The sequence below is a fragment of the Anopheles moucheti genome, chromosome 3, assembly GCF_943734755.1.
Source record: "Anopheles moucheti chromosome 3, idAnoMoucSN_F20_07, whole genome shotgun sequence".
Taxonomy (NCBI): Eukaryota; Metazoa; Arthropoda; class Insecta; order Diptera; family Culicidae; genus Anopheles; species Anopheles moucheti.
Genome location: NC_069141.1, coordinates 10366814 through 10386753, shown reverse-complemented (window position 1 = coordinate 10386753; position 19940 = coordinate 10366814). Strand labels below are relative to the sequence as shown.

General features: G+C 45.8%; 5 protein-coding genes across 5 annotated transcripts; 2 read left to right on the top strand and 3 right to left on the bottom strand.

Annotated features, from left to right (window-relative positions):
* Positions 1 to 4234: 4234 nt before the first annotated feature.
* Positions 4235 to 7363, bottom strand: LOC128302320 (E3 UFM1-protein ligase 1 homolog). Its single transcript, XM_053039116.1, has 5 exons — positions 7205 to 7363; positions 5673 to 7121; positions 5108 to 5572; positions 4564 to 4775; positions 4235 to 4493 (listed from the first exon to the last, which is right to left on the bottom strand). Exons 1-5 carry the CDS (start codon positions 7276 to 7278, stop codon positions 4339 to 4341), a joined length of 2355 nt encoding a protein of 784 aa, XP_052895076.1. The 5' UTR covers positions 7279 to 7363; the 3' UTR covers positions 4235 to 4338.
* A 353-nt stretch (positions 7364 to 7716) lies between these two features.
* LOC128304305 (ribonuclease H2 subunit A) lies at positions 7717 to 8834 on the top strand. The gene is made up of 2 exons (XM_053041476.1): positions 7717 to 7966; positions 8026 to 8834. The coding sequence occupies exons 1-2, from the start codon at positions 7765 to 7767 to the stop codon at positions 8814 to 8816; spliced, it is 993 nt and encodes a 330-aa protein (XP_052897436.1). The 5' UTR covers positions 7717 to 7764; the 3' UTR covers positions 8817 to 8834.
* Positions 8835 to 9037: 203 nt separating this feature from the next.
* LOC128301900 (60S acidic ribosomal protein P1) lies at positions 9038 to 9996 on the bottom strand. Its single transcript, XM_053038570.1, has 3 exons — positions 9811 to 9996; positions 9250 to 9502; positions 9038 to 9175 (listed from the first exon to the last, which is right to left on the bottom strand). The coding sequence occupies exons 1-3, from the start codon at positions 9883 to 9885 to the stop codon at positions 9162 to 9164; spliced, it is 342 nt and encodes a 113-aa protein (XP_052894530.1). The 5' UTR covers positions 9886 to 9996; the 3' UTR covers positions 9038 to 9161.
* Positions 9997 to 10432: 436 nt separating this feature from the next.
* Positions 10433 to 12861, top strand: LOC128303290 (F-box-like/WD repeat-containing protein TBL1X). Its single transcript, XM_053040190.1, has 4 exons — positions 10433 to 10559; positions 10648 to 11603; positions 11665 to 11781; positions 11848 to 12861. The coding sequence occupies exons 1-4, from the start codon at positions 10502 to 10504 to the stop codon at positions 12229 to 12231; spliced, it is 1515 nt and encodes a 504-aa protein (XP_052896150.1). The 5' UTR covers positions 10433 to 10501; the 3' UTR covers positions 12232 to 12861.
* A 213-nt stretch (positions 12862 to 13074) lies between these two features.
* On the bottom strand, positions 13075 to 19477 carry LOC128304670 (uncharacterized). Its single transcript, XM_053041879.1, has 3 exons — positions 19330 to 19477; positions 14406 to 14867; positions 13075 to 14333 (listed from the first exon to the last, which is right to left on the bottom strand). Exons 1-3 carry the CDS (start codon positions 19475 to 19477, stop codon positions 13279 to 13281), a joined length of 1665 nt encoding a protein of 554 aa, XP_052897839.1. The 3' UTR covers positions 13075 to 13278.
* Between the last annotated feature and the right edge of the window lie 463 nt (positions 19478 to 19940).

Here is a 19940-nt window from a genome sequence, read left to right as displayed (position 1 = left end):
TAAATACTTTAACTGATTATACAAGAATAGTGCTGGCCGAATCTGATTCAGATTCAAAAATTTGATTAAAACCTTTAACTGAATGACTCTACTTCAAGGATTCAATCATCTTGAAAGGTTCAAGATTCCTCAAAAATGTATGACTCATCCAAGAACCTGAAGACCTGAGAGACCTCCAAAGAACTTGTCCTTCTGAACCATCAATCTGAATTCAATATTTGAACAGAATGAAGAATCTGAATCACTTTTTTTAAGATTCTTTTTGAATGAAGATTCGTCCAAGATTCAGGCAAAAAGTAATTTATGCTGCTTCATCCAATAAACAAGAATTCCAGGAATTGGGTTCGTTGTGCGAAATTTTGCCTATTGAAAGGAGTACTTTTACGAAGTATATCAGCGACTAATAGCAATAGATACAATGCTCTTGAAATAAGGCTACGAAACAAAACAGATCATACCGGCCCGGATCTCTACTCGATACTTATCAACTCGAAACGTCCTAGCAAACTATCTCTTTCTACAGCGAGAGCGAACCGGCGCTTCTTTCATTCTTGCTGCGTTTCCACGTGAATTACTTTACGCGAGCAGCTAACGTGAGCGGGCATCTACTGGGAGGCTTGGTTTTCCACCCCTAACATTTAAATTTGCACTACCTGTGTCTGTTTGTATGTGTTTTCTTCTTCTTCTTCTTCTTCTACCACCCATCCGGCATGCCGATGTTCAGGAATCGTTCGTAGTAATGGCGCGAAAGCCAAAGAAACACGTGCGTAAACCGAAATCCCACAAAAACAACCTGCGCCATCACCCGGACCTTCAACACACCTTTCTTGTGCGAGTCAAGTTTCGCTGAGGTCATATTTTTGTGTGTTTTTGTTTACTTTTAGCTTTCTTTGCCATTTTTTTTTGGCCAGCAGTGTGTCATGTTCGTACAACGGTAGCCAGGACGGTGAATATTTAAGAAATGTATTTTTAACCCAACGCACGCAGTGGAAGCGGTTGATAAAAGTGCAAGGGATCACATTTCCGTCCCGTTCTAATGGGGGGTGTGTGTTTTGGTCATAAGACAAATTCCTTCGAAAAATGTTATCGGGGATAGTTTTATTCATCTTCGTAAAAGCTTTCCAGTCGATCAATATTGGAAGATGTCAGTTGAAGTTATGATATCAAAACCATCTTATGCAAACGAAAGAGTCATCTTGGATATTCTATACGACGGAAGCTTCTCGTTAAAGAAATTAAGGAGTTATGTTATAAACTAAGCTAGTAGATAGATATAAATGCCCAATAAACAGAATAATAGACTAACTATTGTTCACACCTCGTTCCGATATCCGTGGACAGGTCTATTTGCCTATTTCTCTGAGGAATTTTGGTCTACTAGTGGACTCTTGGTGGGTGCGACCCGGTGCATTGGTGTATTGGTAGCGGCGTCGGTTTTCACACGACAGGATCGATCCAAAATCTTATCCGGACCAATCTTCCGTAGGCAGAACTGACTACCCGGCTTCGGGAAAATTAAGTCAAAGAAATGACAGGCCTTTGATCAAATATTTGGCATAAAGATAAGATTTCCACCTCCTCAAATAGGGAATCTTCCCGATCGTCCATCTCCAGACATCATAAATGTCCAAGAATGCCATCAGATATCCGTACAATTTGTTTTACCTTACACTTATCGTGACGCATAAATCAGGGTCAAGATCGCAATAGAAACTCTTCAAATATTGAAAGAGAGATATCTTTCGCGTTATGTGAGAAACTTACAACGTGAGGCACGCACGTGCAACGACACATGCATCTATCTGCCGACCTGCATCGATCAACGTACGATCTTCGACGTTCAATGTTATGTCTTTGAATCGCACAAAACTACGGAATTTTTCGGCTTACAAGCTAGTTGCCCTAAGAAACCGGACGAAGGAGTGAACGACGTCAACTAGCGTCCAATGATATCCAAGCAACCCGCACCACTACAGCACGTCAGCGATTTGAATCTTGCTTCCCTCTTTTCGGCCACGTTTAACGTCACCCTTTTGTTTACGTTCTCACACACCCAAAACCCATCGCGTACACTATTCTTATCGGGGGGTGTTTTTTACACTCAGCGCACCCAGGGGTATGGGGCGCGATATTATGCAAGCGGCCGGCGCCTCTGACGTACTCGACCGTGCCGGTTTGATTCACCAAAATGGACAGCGCGCGTGTGCTTGTATTGGGGGACCCTTCATTAGACACTACACTCCCGTCGCGTGCTATAATTATCGATTGAACGGGGCGCGCAACACGATGGCGTTAGACACTGCGTAACACGAAAAAGCACGCGGTTTCTGACATTCCGGGTGCAGGATACTAGTGCGTGGAAGTTGCCCGCCTGTTGGACATGCTCGAGCGTTTCCAAGAAGCCTGTGAAAATCTCACTCACTCATACTAACCTTTCACTAGTCATCTACACACATCACACACACAAGTTCCGAAACGAATCGATGCGTTGGCGTATTCGGTTCGGTGAAAAGCCGGGAAGCAGCTATTTTTAATTCCAGAATCACGTGTAGTGGCGGTCCCACCCTTCTTTCCTGTTTTGGCGCCTACACGCCAGTGACCGTGAAAATTGTATCAACCGTATGCTTCAACGAGACGTTTACGCACGCCGTGTGTGGGAAACCCGACAAGAAAACGCCACGATAACGACCCTCGAGACACTGAATGAACCAATCCGTTGCACCGCACACTCGAGAATACGTGGACAGGAGCGGTTTTATCAGCTCGCACGGTGTGTGTTGTATCGGTCCTTTGCAAGTCTTTCGTTCTCATTACGCACCTTCATTAATGGGAAATCCTATAGGTGCCACGATCGTTAATCTTATCGTGCCGCTAAATCTTATCACCAAACGACTATCAACAACGGGCCGAGCACACTCAGGGCGAATCCAATCAAGGACGGTGGTCGGTTGGAGGTACGATTTTCCGATACGGTGCAGCGCGATCGTGTCGAAACCGGGATGCGTGGTCCACGTGCAGGGACCCGATAAGCGAATGAAAGGCAAATCTTGACATTCACCTGCTGTTCAAACTCTTCACAAAACACACACACACGCACACTTTCGCTGCAGTTCGTAACGATTGTTGGGTTTGCTGCGTTGAACTTCCTTAGCAACGGTGAAAATGGGACAGCAAATAGAAAGCTACGAAACGAAAAACGAAACACCAGCAGGCGAGAAAAACACTACCACCACCAACTACCGGACGAAACGGAATCAAAAAATGCCATACCGAGCGGCCTACCGAAGGCCACCCCTGCAAAAAAAAAAACCATAGGGATTCACATTTGACCCTGGCGCAACACGCCGGTGTGCGGGTTCTAACAGAAAACTGATGTAACATTCGCTGCCGATTGAATCAGCCGGCTAAAATGGCCGACAAGTGAGGGAGATGGCGGTGGAGCTCCCTTTCCTCGCACAACTCGATGCGCTTGGATCATGAATTAAGGAACGGTCTCCACGTGATGGCAAATGGTGAAGATTGTGGCTGAGTGTTTCAATTAGGTGAAGAAGCAGTTCGTATCAGTTTTCACACTTTTAAGAAAGTATCTAGAGCGCAACAACAACAACAAAACCCTCTCATTGCACCCCCGAACACCGAAAACACGCACACTGGATTCACCCGTACCGCCACACTAGTTCCGATCCGGACAAACTGTCGTCAATTCCTGTAGACTTCAACTTCGTGTTTTTGGATGGGGAGGTGCTCTCCTAGGCTCTAGCTCCATTGAACCACCATTTAGCGGCATAATAGTACACGTCCACTTGTGAATCAATTCGTACGCGTTAATTTGCTTACAAAAGCATAGAGCGCAAGTTTTACGACGCCGGGCGCTTTGACCACCACAGTGTAGCGCGAGAGGTGACCGCAATTCGTCGATAAACGTCGTCTTCTCGCGCTTCAGTGTGCTGTTGGTGAGATGAACGAGATTAGAACGCAACTCTTTTTTTGCATACAAATAATCGGGTTTTGTCACGTTGTCGGTAAAACGCTTGGTTACTGTGCCCCATCATTGAATTACTGTAATTATTTACCAACTGAGCGAAACGATCAACAATCATACATCCATCTTAAGTTTGTACGGCTCACGAATGGGCCGTGTGTGGTAGTGTTCAAACAATTCGAAGCTAACATCTAGAATTCATTCCGACCTACATCACGTTAGGATGTAAAGAAGTTATCAAGATCTCGTTAATTCATTAAGCGAAATAATTAACAAGCTTAGCTTTATTGAAGCGGAAAGAGAAGAATACTTCCACACAAGAGTAAAACCCCATCGGCCGTTCGTTTAGCTCCTCACTATTCTACTGCCGTTACGCCCGCTTTCTTGAAGTTGCCAGCAATGCTCTTCACGATCGGTGTCTGTTCGCTCAGCTGCTTGGTAATATCTTCAGCATTTGACTTGGCTTCCTCCGTGGTGACACTCTCCGTACTCAGCAGCTTCAGTACAAGATCTAACAAGGCAGAGCATAGATTATTGTGTGTTTAAACTTATATGCAGCCCATTCAAGGTGCTCTACTTACCATGATAGTTGGTGAACACTTTCGAATCATCCGCGGTCAGCACCGTCTGCAGGAAGCTTAAAATGGAAGACACATGGCGACCGGAAGCGTGAAGCATCGTTTGGGTGGAAATGGTAAAGATAATCAGTACGGCCAGATGGAGTACCAATGCCGGATCGGTACAGTTGGTAAGCTGCTCCAGCAGACCATGTTTGTGGCAGAGAATTAGGTTTCTAGAGCAACGAAGGGGAACAAGTTAGCGAACAATCGTAAATAAATAAAAAATAAAGAATTTTTTAAACTATGGCAAAAAAACACCGATCCCAACGTGTTGCACTTCCAAGACGTATCAATCGTGTTACGCTCACCCTCCCCACGACTAATTTAACTTAATTAATGTCCAATTTAGCAACATAAGCGACCGAACGATTGGGAAATGCAGCATCATCGCATCGATATCGCAACAGCGTATCGGATCGGACGAGCGGTAAATTAAAATTCGTTATCTACGTTAATTGGCCGTAATGAACGGATTCCGCTTCCGCACCGTACCCCCCACACGTACCTATCCTTTTTCTTGTCAATCTTTTTCAACATCATGCTGCACGCCTGCATCGCTTTTTCTGTTTTCTCCAGAAAATCTTCGACGGTTTCGCTGGCTGTGAGCGATTTACAGAGCGTCTGCAGCGAGGCCCGATATTCCGCGCCACTGTCATTCGCAATCTTTGTGCGCTGTTCGGCCGTTAGTGGTGCGTTAAAGTTAGTGTTAAGATTACATTCGGCCGCCACGTACAGGCATATTTCGTTGCACACGTCCGTGCCGAACGTTTTCAGCAGATACTTTAACAGCTGGCCTTGTACATCGGACGGGAACAGCTTCAAGCCCTTCTCGTACAGACGAATATCATTATAGAGCGTGTTTAGCTTCTCCTGAATGCTGGCATGCGTTTGGCGCCGATTTTGATTACTCTTCTGAAGCGACAGTTCGTACAATTCGTGCGCTTTGGCCAAGGCCTGTTTGCTAAGAATGCTGTAACGATAAAAATTGGAATGAGAAAAGTTGAATAGATCAAAAATCAAAAGTTGAAAGTGGAATAGAAAAGTTGAAGCATCAAACAAGGGTCACTTACGGGTAGTAATGATTTGCGAGGTCTTTGTCGAGCATCTCCAGACCTTCCGGTTCGAGCGTTTTTTCCACCACCTTGGCAATCTCCTTCACCGTGATCAGCTCAATGTGCGGTTCCTTTCCACTCTTCTTTCCTCCCGCACCCGATTGCATCTCCACATCGTCATCCGAATCCATCGCATTGCCCTTGTTTCCACGGGCGTGTTTCTTCGTGGATTTTGTTTTGGTCTCACGACCCTGCGCTCCACCACCACCCTTTCCAGTGGCGGCCTTCTTGCGCCGTTCCTCCCGTTTATCCACCTTTCCTTCGTCCATCGCGAAATGGTCCACATCCTGCTGCTGCATCATCTTTTCCGCCATGTACTTCTGATAGTTGCCACTTTCGACGGCCCGTTTGGCGTGTTCGTTAACCAGTTCCTGGCAACCTTTGACGCACTCATCCATAAATTTTACCGTTAGTACAACCGTCCCAAACACGTACGTCTGCTTACGTACTGCCGGCGTCAGAACGTGCGATAAAATTTCTTCCATATTATCGTTGCTAAAAGCCGGAGGCAGAATGGTTGACATGTCCAGATACGAATTGCTGCTTATGCAAACATCCATCGCGTACGTAACGCGTTCAATAAGCCGATTGCTGACGATGCAGTTCTTCATGTAAATCAACTTCTCTTCCGGCAATCGGGTCCGCACAAACGATCGAACATCCGAAACTCCCAGCTTGGCCACGGTGTCGTTCGTTATGTATCCATTCTGTTGGAAGTAATCTTTCACGTAATCGGCCTGCATTCGTTCGTACACGTGCGGTATGTATTGGCCGGCCGGTGATTGTACCGTGACCGAACCAAGCGACGAAAGTTCGTTCAACGACATATACAGTATGCGAGCCGGTACATCGGTTAGATTCAGAATGACGGAAATTGGAGTAGGCTTTGTAATCGCGGCAAGTGCACCGCGAATTTTAGCCTTGTTGCGCATGATGTACGATTGCGTGAAAAATATGTGCGCATTTGTAGGATCCTGTTTGGCAAAAATGATTTTGTGCAAATTTCCCAACACTATTTGATTCAGGATGAAATCTGTCGGCAAGTCGTACGCTGTAGTCAACTGTCCTATATTGATTTCACCATACTGGACCAGCTTCTGGTTGATTTCTGAAGCCACACGCTGAATGTAGGACGCCTCGATCAGTTGACCAAGCAACAGGTGCAGATCAGGTTCGCGATCTACCAGCCGCTTGGCAATGTACTCGATCTTTGCAAAATCAACATTTAAAACCTTGGCCAGCTCGATCAAATTTACACGACCACCCCGAACGTACAGCTCATCTTTTACCTCCTGCAGTAGATGATCTTGCGTGAGGTACTCTTTGCCATCGTTGGTATAGATCACATCGATAAGCCCTTTGTCGATCAGTAGTTTTACAATCTCGATACAATTTCTTTCCGAGAGTCTGCAAGTAAAAGCGTTGAAGAAGAAAACACCATGGTGAAAGGAATGTTCCGAGCAGTTTTGCCACATCAAACACTGTTTCACCTTTGCAGGCTGGTAGTAAGTTGGGCCTTTTGGAAGTCAGCGGCCAAACGTTTGATTTCATCCCAATCGGCCATGGTAGGCGACTAGATCGTCGAGCGCACGTTCACAAATACACCGAATATGTTGATGATGGGAAAAGGGTTTTCGCCGTATTTTGGTTTCCCACACGTAATCCGAACGAGAGGACAGAAATCAGGGAAATATTTGTTCCACATACACAGTCCAACGTCAAGCTGTTTTGGATCTGTTGTCAAATGTAACTGTCACAACAATGCATGTGCTGCCAGATTTGGCGAAGGAACAGAATGTAAAATTGGAGCATTTCACTGAAAATGATCACTTTACAACATAAATAGGTAATATCTAGAAGAGTATCACATTTTTTCGTACATTTATCAACAATACAATCTTAGCAAATGTAATTTTGATAAGAATTCAAATTGTTTATTATTATGAAACAACTGGCAACACTTCCAACGCTGTTTACAAACTTTGCGCGGCAAATCAGCAAGTTCAGTTGGTAGTGCAGAATAAAAGATTCGCCGTTTTCCACCCTTGAAATGGATACCAAAGTGAAGCGAGAAATTGAAAGCGAATCTGAAACGAAAAAGCTCACCATAAACAGTTTGGAAAGTCTGGGACCATACATTGTGGAGCAGAATAATGCAAAGAACTTCGTATACGTTTCCGATATCCCGCAGCTGTGCAAGGACGAGCCTTGTATGCTAGGAGTGGATGAAGCCGGTCGTGGGCCAGTTCTTGGTAAGATGAAGAGTTAAAATTATTTGTTATGAGTGAAATAATCCTTGCCTTTACCACAGGCCCCATGGTGTACGGTATTGCGTTCTGTCCTCTGTCGAAAAAGGATATCCTGAAACAGCTGGGATTTGCCGATTCTAAGCAGCTGACCGAGGAAAAGAGAGATCAAATTTTCGATGAGATGAACCGGAAAGACTACGCTGTGGAAGCGCTTGGTTGGGCCATTGAAGCTATTTCACCGAACGTGATCTCGATGAGCATGTTGAGAAGAACGAAACATTCATTAAACGAAGTGTCGATGGATTCCGCTATTGGGTTGATCAACGCCGCGATCGAAGCCGGAGTGAACATTGCCGAGGTGTACGTGGACACGGTGGGTCCTCCGGAGAAATATCAAGCCAAGTTGAAAGCTATCTTTCCCAAGTTCAAGATAACGGTCGCTAAGAAAGCCGATAGTACCTATCCAATCGTATCGGCGGCAAGTATTGCTGCGAAAGTTACGCGCGATCATGCCTTGAAAGTGTGGCAGTTCCGTGAACGACCGAACGAGAAAGAAAACTCTTTCGGTAGCGGATATCCTGGGGATCCGACGACGAAGCAGTTTTTGGGAGAAATTGATCTTGTTTTTGGGTTTCCACGGTTGGTTCGATTCAGTTGGTCTACTGCGAGCAATGCGCTTGAAAAGAAAGCCTACGATATGGAGTTTGAAGATGAAGGGGACGCGAAGGGTAATCAGAAGGCTACATATGGAAGCGAGAAACTGTCCAAGTATTTCTCGGCATCTAAAAACGAGAACAGAAAGCGTAATGAGTACTTCCGTGATCGTTGTTTGGAGCATGTTGCGGATATTTAAGAGGAATAAAACCTATCGCCCTAGTAAACTTTTACGAGTGAGTGGATAATCAGCACTGCGACGTTCGATAGAAATGCCTGAAAACATGTGCGTGTCAAGAGAAGACTACCAAATCTACCGGACCAACATATCACAACCTAAATAGCTTTCTCGTAACCAAATGCAGAAACAACCCCTTTTCGAATACTCTTCATTAAGCCAATGCAACACCAGGTGTGGACCATCAAGTTAGGTTTTTATCAATGTTTTATTCATACGTGTACAGAATAGTTGTACAAATACCAGTACAGTAAAAAGAGATTGAACTCTCTTTTGCATCGTACATTCCAGAACGGCGAGAAAGATCTAACCGAAGAGACCTGCGGAAAAGGATAAGAAAACAGTTCCAGATTAGATCGGGTTTTGCACCACACAACACGTTCGCATCACTTACCGAATCCCAAGTCATCGTCGGATTCCTCTGGTTCTTCTTCCTTCTTCTCCTCCTTCTTTTCAGCGGCAGCTGGGGCAGCAGCGCCACCAGCAGCGGCAGCAGCCGGGGCACCACCACCGGAACCGACACCGGAGCCGATGCTAGTGATCAGGCTCTTGACATCGATGCCTTCCAGAGCCTTGGCGAACAGACCAGGCCAGTACGGCTCAATGTCAACGTTGGCGGCCTTCAGGATGGTCGCAATCTTCTCATCCTGTAATTTTCCGTAGATAAAACAAGAACGCACGATGTAAACACTCGATCGCAACCATAACCTAGAAAACAAGCACTGGCCACAGTGTGCTATGTGGCAAGGAAAAACCCGCATTCCCAATGCATGCTTGGAAGTAACATTCTTATGATCTTCAAGCTTGCCATTCGTGCTAGTACCATAAATTGACTAAAGTTTGGAACTTATATTGTAGTCAAACTACGAAACTCCTGCGAAAGTGCTCCCCATACACACACACACACACACCACACGAAGAACACAGGAGCAATCTTTGAAACCCGGCAACTTACCGTCACGGCAACATCATCATCGACCAGAATCAGTGCCGAGTAAACACAGGCTAGTTCAGCTTTGTTAAGAGCCATTATTTAAGGGGGTTCTTTTCAATAAAACCGTGCAAGTCGTCAAAAATTGACCTTAGCTCGGAGGAGAACACTGCACAGTTTCACGACAAATCACAAAAGAGGAAGTTTACGGGACAGGTTCCGCTAGCCAAGCACACTTCAGCTTTTGACAGCGTGTCAAGAAAATGATGACTAGCATGTTTCTTGCAAGAGATTTTCATGTTTTTTGGGCGTTTGGGTTTCTTCTCGTATTTTCGGAAATAAAATGAGAAATATTCTTACCATATTTAATGCGAAATTTGAAACATTTACCTTCCTAATGAGTCTCACTTACATTTTTGGCACCCTTTTACAAAAATAGCTTCTAATAAATAAGGACATTATGATGATTTCGTCCAAAGGTGCGTGTCTTTGCTAGACGCTACGATAGCTTGGGTCGGTTGTCAAAAGGTATTGAAAAAAAACAACCATTGCAAGTAAAAACAAATCGCATTCCAGCGTAGAATATTGTGAATTTATGTTGTGAGTACGCCCCAAAACGTTCCAGATACACTTAGTGCACAATCTACTACCATAAAAGCATTTGGGTTCGGGTGGATTTATACATCCGATCAGGCAAAAACACATCCACAGCAAGATGAGTTTCTCTAGCGATGAGGTAAACTTCCTGGTTTACCGCTATCTGCAGGAGTCTGGTAGGTGGACACACCATAAACAATGATTATCTACGATCGTGTCCATCGGATCACCGAGTTGATTCATTTGCATTTTTTTTTTTTGCAGGGTTTTCTCATTCCGCGTACACGTTCGGAATCGAATCACACATCTCACAAAGCAACATCAATGGAGCCCTTGTACCACCGGCCGCCCTGTTGAGCATTTTGCAGAAAGGGTTGCAATATACCGAGGCAGAAATCAGTATAGGAGAGGATGGTACCGAGCAACGATTGGGTGAAAGTTTGAGTCTCATCGATGCGGTCATGCCGGAGGTGGTTGCCAACAGGCAGAATATGCAAAACCAGCAAAAGCAAGCTACGAAAACCGAACCCCCGGAGACGAATGGTACGACGGAGGAACCGGCTGCTCCACCGCCAACTACGACGACTACTGCTTCCACAACCCCAGCTCCAGTAGAAACGATGGAAGTAGATCAAAGCATTGAAATTCCCGCCTCCAAGGCGACGGTTCTTCGAGGACACGAAAGTGAGGTGTTCATCTGTGCTTGGAACCCGAGTACAGATTTGCTTGCCAGTGGATCAGGTGACAGCACAGCACGCATTTGGGATATGTCCGATAATCCGGCCAATCCGAATCAACTCGTACTGCGTCACTGCATCCAGAAGGGTGGTACGGAGGTACCGAGCAACAAGGATGTTACATCGCTCGATTGGAACTGTGACGGTACACTGCTGGCGACGGGTTCATACGACGGATATGCTCGTATTTGGCGTACGGATGGGTTGCTGGCAAGCACGCTCGGTCAACATAAAGGACCCATATTCGCGCTGAAGTGGAACAAACGGGGTAATTACATTCTTTCCGCTGGTGTGGACAAAACGACCATCATCTGGGATGCTGCGACCGGCCAGTGTACGCAGCAATTTAGCTTTCATTCAGCACCGGCGCTGGATGTGGACTGGCAGTCGAATCAATCGTTTGCGAGTTGCAGCACAGATCAATGCATTCACGTCTGTAAGCTAGGCGTAGACAAACCCATCAAATCGTTCCAGGGACACACGGTAATAATGAATGTTTTGCGTGCTAGAACGATCGTCAGTTCATTGAAATGATCTTTTACAGAATGAAGTCAATGCTATCAAATGGGACCCCCAGGGACAGCTGTTGGCTTCCTGTTCAGACGACATGACGCTGAAGATTTGGTCGATGAAGCAAGACACTTGTGTGCATGATCTTCAGGTAGGACAGGCTAGGTAGTAACATCCATAGACGTTTAATGCATCGTTGCGCACTATTCCCTTTCAGGCTCATTCGAAAGAGATCTACACGATCAAATGGTCACCAACGGGTACGGGTACACAGAATCCTAACATGAACCTCATACTGGCAAGCGCTTCCTTCGATTCGACCGTACGTCTATGGGACGTTGAACGAGGCGTTTGCATTCACACGCTCACGAAACACACGGAACCGGTGTATTCGGTGGCGTTCAGCCCGGACGGCAAATTCCTTGCGTCCGGTAGCTTCGACAAGTGTGTCCACATCTGGAGCACCCAAAGCGGACAGCTGGTGCACAGCTACAAGGGAACCGGTGGTATATTCGAGGTGTGCTGGAACTCGCGCGGCAGCAAAGTCGGCGCCAGTGCCAGTGACGGCAGTGTGTTCGTGCTGGATCTCCGGAAGTTATGAGCGACGGTACCGTCCGCTGGTACAGGAGCACCCGGATCGGCACCAGGACCACCGCCACCACTGCTGACGGCGGCCGAGAAAAAATCCTAACAATCATTGACAGGCGCCCGACGAACACATCCCAAGTAAAATGGCGAGGAGCATTTCGCATCCATCGGTACTCGTCGTGGATTGTTCGCTGGGAATGGCGCTCACTTTATACAATATCCGTGTTTAACGTTATTCGCCCCCCATTGTACCGCTTTCGGAAGACTTGGCGTGTGTTCGGCATTAGCGCACTAGATTATTTAGGCCTCTGTAGGGAAAGAGACGAGATTGCATATTGTGTGCAGATCGATATAAGCTTTTATTTTATCAGCCTGCATCGACTTCCAATTGATGAGCAGGGGTTTGTTTGAAGGCATCCAACGTTCTTGAGAGCAAACATAACAGAACGGAAACTTAAAGATTTAAGACGTAAATTTTAGACATTAGACATCTTCATTATCGTGCAGAATAAAATCATGCTTAGGAATAGTTCGATTATCGGTAGGGACTTTCGCGTGCAAAAAATCAGACGAAAGGCAACAACTTCTTCGCATTCGAAAGGCCGGGCTTTTTTAAAGAATAAATAAATATTCAGCTGTAAATGCCTTCAAAATGTGTTTATGGTACAATTTTCTGCTGTTTCATCTTTTTATTCGTAAATTATTCACAAATCGACTTACCCTACTTGTGCTTACAAAATATAACCTAACATATACGCAAACTATTTACAGATGACCTTTGTGCCGATAAAACTCGTATCTACTACCAAACACGAATACTAACGACGAAACGATCCCGTTGGTTCTTTGTTGTGTGTGTGTTATCTCTGATTGTCACCGAGGCGTTGGCAAAATGTGTTCTTCTAAACTATGGTTAGTTTTGTTCGATTGATTACGTGCGGTACAGTGAAAGTTGGTCCTGTCCTGGTATATGGCCTTTGAGATTGTGCTGCGTGTGCCTTGCAAAGGAAAAAAAGGGGGCAAAAGGATAGTTGTTGTAGTCCCGATCGCGTTGTGAAGATCATGGCCGTTCGAGCCGGTAAATCTGTCTCGTGATGCGCACATTTCGACGCGTCTTGCTATCCTTACTGCCGGAAGCGGCCGCACTTGCGTCCAGCACGTTCTCTGCGGTTCCTTCCTGCTTGAGCATGTCGTCATAGGAAGCTTCATCGAGTAGTGTGAGTAGTGTGTTGACTGACGCATCCTCTTGCCGCTGTTTTACAGAATCATTTTTCATTGTAGATCGAGGACCCGCTTCCGTGTGCACCTCGTACACTGGGGGACGCTTGGTAGCGATGTGCGTCACACCTAGCTCCGCTCCGGTTTCAGGATCCCGGTTGACCACGTGCCGTACGATCGGATCTTTTGTGCTAGTGACCGGGACCATTCGCGGAAGTTGCATTAGCGTATCGTTCGTGTTTAAACCGTACGTCTTTACTTTTGAGTGACCCTCGATAATGAGGTATGGTGACCAACGTTCCGGCGCGGCTGGTTGTTTGTAGTGTGAAAAAATAGAATCGGTCGTCATGGTTTGCGGTGTAGGCTGTGTCGTTACAATAGTGTGAATTGTGCTAGAAGTGCTCGGTACCGTCATCGTTGGGCTTCGTGAAGTCGTTGTGGTCATCATAGTTGGCAGGTGAGTACTCACTGGTGTTACGAATGGACCGGCATGCGTAACGTGTTGGGGACGGGCATCTTTGCTTAATTTTGGAGCTGTTTTAGTAGATTGCTGCAATGGTTGCGATTGTAGATATTCTGTGGTTTGCGGAGGATGAAAGATGGTTTGTGCCATGGCGTTGATGTTCTGTGCATCGTAGAACCCGCCGGAAGTGTACTCAGTCACTGTGCTTGTCATAGCAGTTTTAGTGAACGGATAGGAATGTTCATTCTGCAGAATTGTCTTCAGCAACGGTCGCTTTACAGTGTCACCGGCTGGTGTCGTAAGGCGAATCGTCGTAACGTACGGTTGTTGTTGACGGTTAAACCCACTTCCACTTTGAAGCTGAGGCTGATGATGATGATGAAATTGTGCTGTGATGGGTTGCGAAATCGGCGGCTCCGGATGTGGCTTTCCACCTTTGGAAGAGATGAAGAAAAAGAGGATATTTAGTGTGGATAAAAGAAAACCATCGCAGAGGCACAACTCACCAGTGAATTGTCCTTGATAAGAGCTTCCAGCACGATATTTAAACCCATCTCCCGGCTGTGTGTCGACTCGTTGTGAAACAGAAGTTGCCCCTCCCCAGAATCCAGCACCTTCTATACCAGCCGGATAGTTGTTCAGTGGTGGTGGCATTAGTACGGTGTGAGGCAACTGATTCGGACCTGCTACCGCATGATGTTGGTGATGCGCCGGTGAATAGTAGTTACGACGCACGGGTAAGCTGTTCCACTCCTTGCTGACGCCGACCGTCTTCTTTGAGGGAACGCCCAGCAGCAGGATGTCGTTGCCGGATGTTTTATCCTTGGCGCCGTCTGACCAGTAACGGACGCGGTCCAGCACCGGTGGACTGTAGTCGTACGTTGGATCATTCTTCAGTGGATCACCTCGTCCTACCGGCAACCATTCGTTGTATTCCAACCGTGGCGAGTGAAAGTTCCGAGCCAAATCTGTTCGTAGGTCAATATAGCATTATACATTTATTCTATCTACTCATGGTATTCTACTAGAATAGAACAACATATTGTAAACACTCTGGAAGAAAAACTACTGGTTGGCAGCACTGCTGCGTCGTTGGGAGATCAACGCAAAACGTGTAGCGTACTGTTCTCTTTGTCCCAAACCTTCGATGTGTCCACAAGTGTGCTATTATGCTTATGTTTCGGTAGCACGTATTTAAAGCTTGCAGGAGATATAGTTGGCGAAAAGTGAATATATAATTAAACAGTTCCGTTTTATCAACATTGCAAATAATCAAACAAACGATAAGGTACCGTTTTGCAAGATGCAATGCTCTCTAGTGCCACAAGCATGCTGTAAACAATACGACTGTAGCTTTGTTTTACTTCTATAATAACCATAATGCTTATTACCTATCTGTGATCATCGTGATAGATTTGCGCCGTTTCGTTACGCGCCTCAATTAGACAGTTCATGCACCTAATTAAGACCTTCCATCGTTTGTGTTTCCTTTCGGCAGTTCCATTGTCATTGGTTTTATTAGGATGGGATAAAGATTGAAAGAGAAAGCAAAGCGCACGGTTAAGCTTCAGCGTGTGCTTGAAAATAGATTCACGGGTTCCACTGGTCTAAGGGAAAAGACCTTGAGATTTCATTTTCGGTGCCGGTACTTGATCATCTTTTATTGGGTTTCATGCCCCCTGAACTCCGGGAGTTTTCTTGTTAATTAAATAATAAATCTGCGGTTTGCTTCTGCTTTTAGATAGCTGTCAATGGCGATTCACGAAACCAAGTCGCGGAATTAACGCATGTGCGAAATGGCTCCTACCCACGATGATCTTAAACCCAAACGGACGAGATTGCGTTTTGTTTTATATCGCATTTCGAATGTGCTGTTCTCTTCTTGCGTGGTGCTCTATGTGGAAAACGGATCCCCTTGAACTGGTCCTCTTGGTGCAAAATGCAAACATTCGATCAGGTGAAATAGGCGAAGAAGCAGCGGAAAAGCAGCAAGCGCAATCCCGCAACCATTTTTTTCTTTCTAACGATGTGATCATGCGCCAAGTACCTGTGAGATGGAAAGTCTCGTTTATGGGGGTCGTTTGGTGGTATGTTGCGGGCCTGACAAGCTGGGAGACAACAATGGCCAATAAAAAAAAAACAAGCCTCACGCCAGCCCGCATTGCATGGCAGTTGGTGAACTGCGCAACTGCACCTGTTTCGGAGCCGGTTGGTAAGCGATCATCGGTACTTCATGATCCTAACCTTCGGAAGTGTGCCACCATCACCATAGGCCACGGTAAAGGCTGTTGAACTCGGCTGCAGAACCGACACTACAGAGAGTTCCAAGTTTACTTCTTTGAGCTGAGGTAGTGAAGTATTTCTGAATGTTGGGATGAATTTTTTCATAATGGGTAGATATTATGAATAGACATTCTCTGTAAGATTACACTAGTAATTTAAATATTTACCCTAAGCGAAGCTAATATTAATGGCTTGAAACGCACTGTATTAACCATGTTAAGCCCTTGAACAGATTGACTTCTACTTTCAGCTTCTTCCTCACCCTAGGTCATGGTTAAGGTGCTGAATTAACCATTGAACTACACCGCCTTTTCGTGGCTACTGATTCGTGGTCATGTCGAATGTTTGGATCCAGTACGAATGCCACCAGTGCAGTGTGTTCAATACGACGCTCCTACCAAATCCCTTTCCCATCTCAGCAGCCACCACGGAACTCCACGAATAGGTGATCACTTTTCTCCGACAGGCAATCACGTCGCTTTTTCATTGGCGCGTCTTGCACCTCTTGAGTCTTGGGAAGTAACTGTCCTGTCCGTGTGTGCCATTCTGTAGCTGATGTTGCTGGAAGTTTGGGAAATGCATTATTCCCATCATCATCAGTTGGGTGTCGGATGTCGGGAGCAACGGAGGACAAGAGGATGTTTATTTTTAAAAGTGTCTTCCTCTTTGGCGGGACGTTTCTCTTTGTTGTGGATGAAAAAAAGCCATGCAAGAAAAGCAAAGGAAAAACCGATCCCTCTTGTCGGTTGGCAGTGTTACCTAATTGGTCGTTTCTTCTCCATTTCACTACACCCAGTGCTTCTGCCAGGGAAGCGCCCGGTTGCCCCGCGATGCTTCTTCCTGCGAAATGCTTGCTTCTCCTTCACACGGGCTCTGTGATCGCGACGTACTTCCGCGAGTATCAACCGGCGGCAATCGTGTTGGTCGCTTGCTGCCGCAGAAGACAAACGGAACACAATTGATCAGTGCCATTGCCACACGGGCGGCACGTAATGAGCGAATTATGGCCACTGTTAAATGATAGTTGAATGATAAATCTTCTTCCGAGCTTGGTTCGTTTTTTTCCCGCCAAGGGAGCAAGGGAAGAAGGATGCTGTGGATAGAAAGTGACAATAAGCTACGAGCGTATTGGGTGTTCCATCGGTTTGGTGGCTGGTGGTTTATCAGACGGTGCAAACCGGGGAACCGGGTTTGTGGCCAACCGGTAATGTAGACATTTATCCCGGCGGTGATAAGTTAGCAAAAAGCAACCCATCTTAAGGAACGTGACGAATGGTGAAGTGATGCTGGTCTGTATTAGTCAACTCGCTGCTAGTAAAACAGTGACCACATAATGTGATTTACGCGTATAAGCATCGTCACGAAAAAGCATAAATGTGTCCTTCTAAATGCTTTATATGCTACGTGAATGAAAGGTTCGTCGTTTGTTCGACTATTGAAGTCTTTTGTTTTGCAGTTCAAATTTTACATACACCCTCGGAAACATCCACAATCTAATGAAGGAAAATTCTTGTTTTCACCCGTTTTTGTTTTTGCAAGTGATCTACGCTTGCTATCGACTTCATTCAACATTTCTTCGCCCCTTTTTCGTCCCGCATTATTCCCGCAGCGCCAATGGAGTGCGCTTGTTTGGTACGTTCAGCAGAGCCGCCCATCGGTTATCGGCCCATTCATGTATCAGCATTGGGAAGCGCCCGTATGATACACACGATCCCACCTGCTCTAACAGCCCTTGAGACAGCCGCAGATCATGTCCACATGTCGCAATCACCACCCGTTTCGTGGCCGATCGATGCCGCTGCTCGGTGTGAATGAAGTACAAACAGAAAGCACATAAATGGTTAAGTAGCATAAACAAGTCTGTGTACCGTGGGTTTGCGAATCCCGAAAGCGCTCCACCATCTAAAGCAATCGCTCAGCGCTTGGGAAAACGAACCAACGACACCAACGGTCGATAGTGTCGCCATTTGCTGGTCGGGGTAGTTTCACTAATGAAATCAATAAAATATTTTAGTTGATTATCACGACACCAAGCCGGCTGACGCACCGAATGAGCAGTGCGCGGCTACGCAGCCAGCCTGGGAACCAGATCCCGCGTACCCGGGCGTACGTACGGCGAAGACCTTAAGACCCGAACGGTGGGTTCAACTCTCCCAAAATGGGCCTAGCCCGCGTACTTGTCCGGGTCGTGCCGGTCCACGGTGACCGTGGCCATGGCAGTGAATGTGCGAAACGAATCCCACAGCCGGTCGAGGGCGCCTCTATTTTGCTTTATCAGTTGCGAAGCACACGGGCCCAAAATGTTGCCTTTGTGGCCGTACGGGAATGGTCTTTTGCCGAGCGGTTTAGAGAGGTTTTGCCGCGGCTATCACCGTATCTACAGCAACATTGTATGCTCGGGCCGATGTGGTAGGTTTCCGTTGATCGTGAAGCCCACCCTTGATCTGCCCATGTGCGGATTAGGCACGGTTTTTGAGCTGAGACGCGTTTGAGCTTTGCCATAAAAATAGATCGATTAAACGTTACTTTCAGCCGTGGGTTGTATGGGTGCATTGTTGTTGTGTGATTGAGTGGCTGTTGGAAAAGCCAAGAACAGCACACAACTAATCGTGCTACAGGTTTGATGGGTATTAAAGGTGGATTTTATGTGTACATTGTTTGCTTAATTAGAATTTCGTTTAAACTATTATTTAAGGGAGAAATGCACTTAAAAACTCAAAACTGGGCATTTATGTGATGTTTTTAATGGAGAAACTATCAGAAATATTGAAATATAATATAATTTTAAAATATTGATTGAGAAGACAGTACTAGGCGAGTCAGATCGGATTCGAATTCAATCGGATCTCAGCTTTTCATAAGAATATAATAATGTGCAGTAAAAATCATACTTTTTCTAAAGCACCAACAGTAAATCTCCCGTTAAATAAATATATACCATTCCTCTTAATTAATCATTATTATTCTGGTTTTGATACGTTTTCCAGGACTCTCTGATATCTACTCCACTACAAGAAAGTTGTTTTATTATAGCATAAAAGAAAACAATATTAATCATTTTACCACTTCATCTAATGCACCAAGAAAAATATTTGAAGGAAAACGAAGGTTGGTTCCGGGTCGATCGTAGTTTTTTGTTTTACTTACCGTTATTGAAATCATCCCTGGGAGCTTCGTTCGATGTAATGTCATGTGCTAGTAACGTTTCCACGCTACCATGCCCGTGAGCATCGGTCGCTTCCGCGCAGACAACAATCAGCAACACCATACACGGCCACACTCGGTTGCGGCGCATCGCGATGTGACTTACGGCGTTTATTGTGGTATCTATGGTGCAAGAGAGTGTAGAAGATAAACATATTAGACTTAATGGAACCAGGCAACCCTGATGCGATTGATTTGATGCCCGATCGTACAAACTGGCCGCATCAATTGGTGGCCTCAATGGGCTCAAAACACTTTCGTTGGTTTCACATTTCAACGATGCACTCGCTTTATCACTCATCGTTCGAGTGTTTTATGTGGATGAGCTTTTCGGGCGAGATTATGATCGATTATGACCGCGCACTGTCATGGTACTTGTTGCACAATCATGCCACCATGTAGAGTCGCGCACAGTTCGATTACAAAAGCCCTGTGCTCGATTTTCTAATAGCAACACTGTGTAAATAGCTCCTTGGCAGCATCACGGCCCGAAGATCGTGTTGTGAAATGCTCTCAATGGTATCGTTTTGCATTTCCTTTAACGATAACACACT

Bases quoted from the DNA above. Each gene is read 5' to 3' on its own strand.
- LOC128303290 (XM_053040190.1), top strand. From the start codon at position 10,502: ATGAGTTTCTCTAGCGATGAGGTAAACTTCCTGGTTTACCGCTATCTG. The intron at 11,604-11,664 runs GTAATAATGAAT...GATCTTTTACAG, and splicing joins AATCGTTCCAGGGACACACG to AATGAAGTCAATGCTATCAA. The intron at 11,782-11,847 runs GTAGGACAGGCT...ATTCCCTTTCAG, and splicing joins CTTGTGTGCATGATCTTCAG to GCTCATTCGAAAGAGATCTA.
- LOC128304305 (XM_053041476.1), top strand. From the start codon at position 7,765: ATGGATACCAAAGTGAAGCGAGAAATTGAAAGCGAATCTGAAACGAAA. The intron at 7,967-8,025 runs GTAAGATGAAGA...CCTTTACCACAG, and splicing joins CGGTCGTGGGCCAGTTCTTG to GCCCCATGGTGTACGGTATT.
- LOC128304670 (XM_053041879.1), bottom strand. From the start codon at position 19,477: ATGCGCCGCAACCGAGTGTGGCCGTGTATGGTGTTGCTGATTGTTGTC. The intron at 14,868-19,329 runs GTAAGTAAAACA...ACCTACGAACAG, and splicing joins CAGGGATGATTTCAATAACG to ATTTGGCTCGGAACTTTCAC. The intron at 14,334-14,405 runs GTGAGTTGTGCC...TCTCTTCCAAAG, and splicing joins TTATCAAGGACAATTCACTG to GTGGAAAGCCACATCCGGAG.
- LOC128302320 (XM_053039116.1), bottom strand. From the start codon at position 7,278: ATGGCCGATTGGGATGAAATCAAACGTTTGGCCGCTGACTTCCAAAAG. The intron at 5,573-5,672 runs GTAAGTGACCCT...TTATCGTTACAG, and splicing joins CTCGCAAATCATTACTACCC to CATTCTTAGCAAACAGGCCT. The intron at 4,494-4,563 runs GTAAGTAGAGCA...CTGCCTTGTTAG, and splicing joins AGTGTTCACCAACTATCATG to ATCTTGTACTGAAGCTGCTG.
- LOC128301900 (XM_053038570.1), bottom strand. From the start codon at position 9,885: ATGGCTCTTAACAAAGCTGAACTAGCCTGTGTTTACTCGGCACTGATT. The intron at 9,503-9,810 runs GTAAGTTGCCGG...GGAAAATTACAG, and splicing joins ATGATGATGTTGCCGTGACG to GATGAGAAGATTGCGACCAT.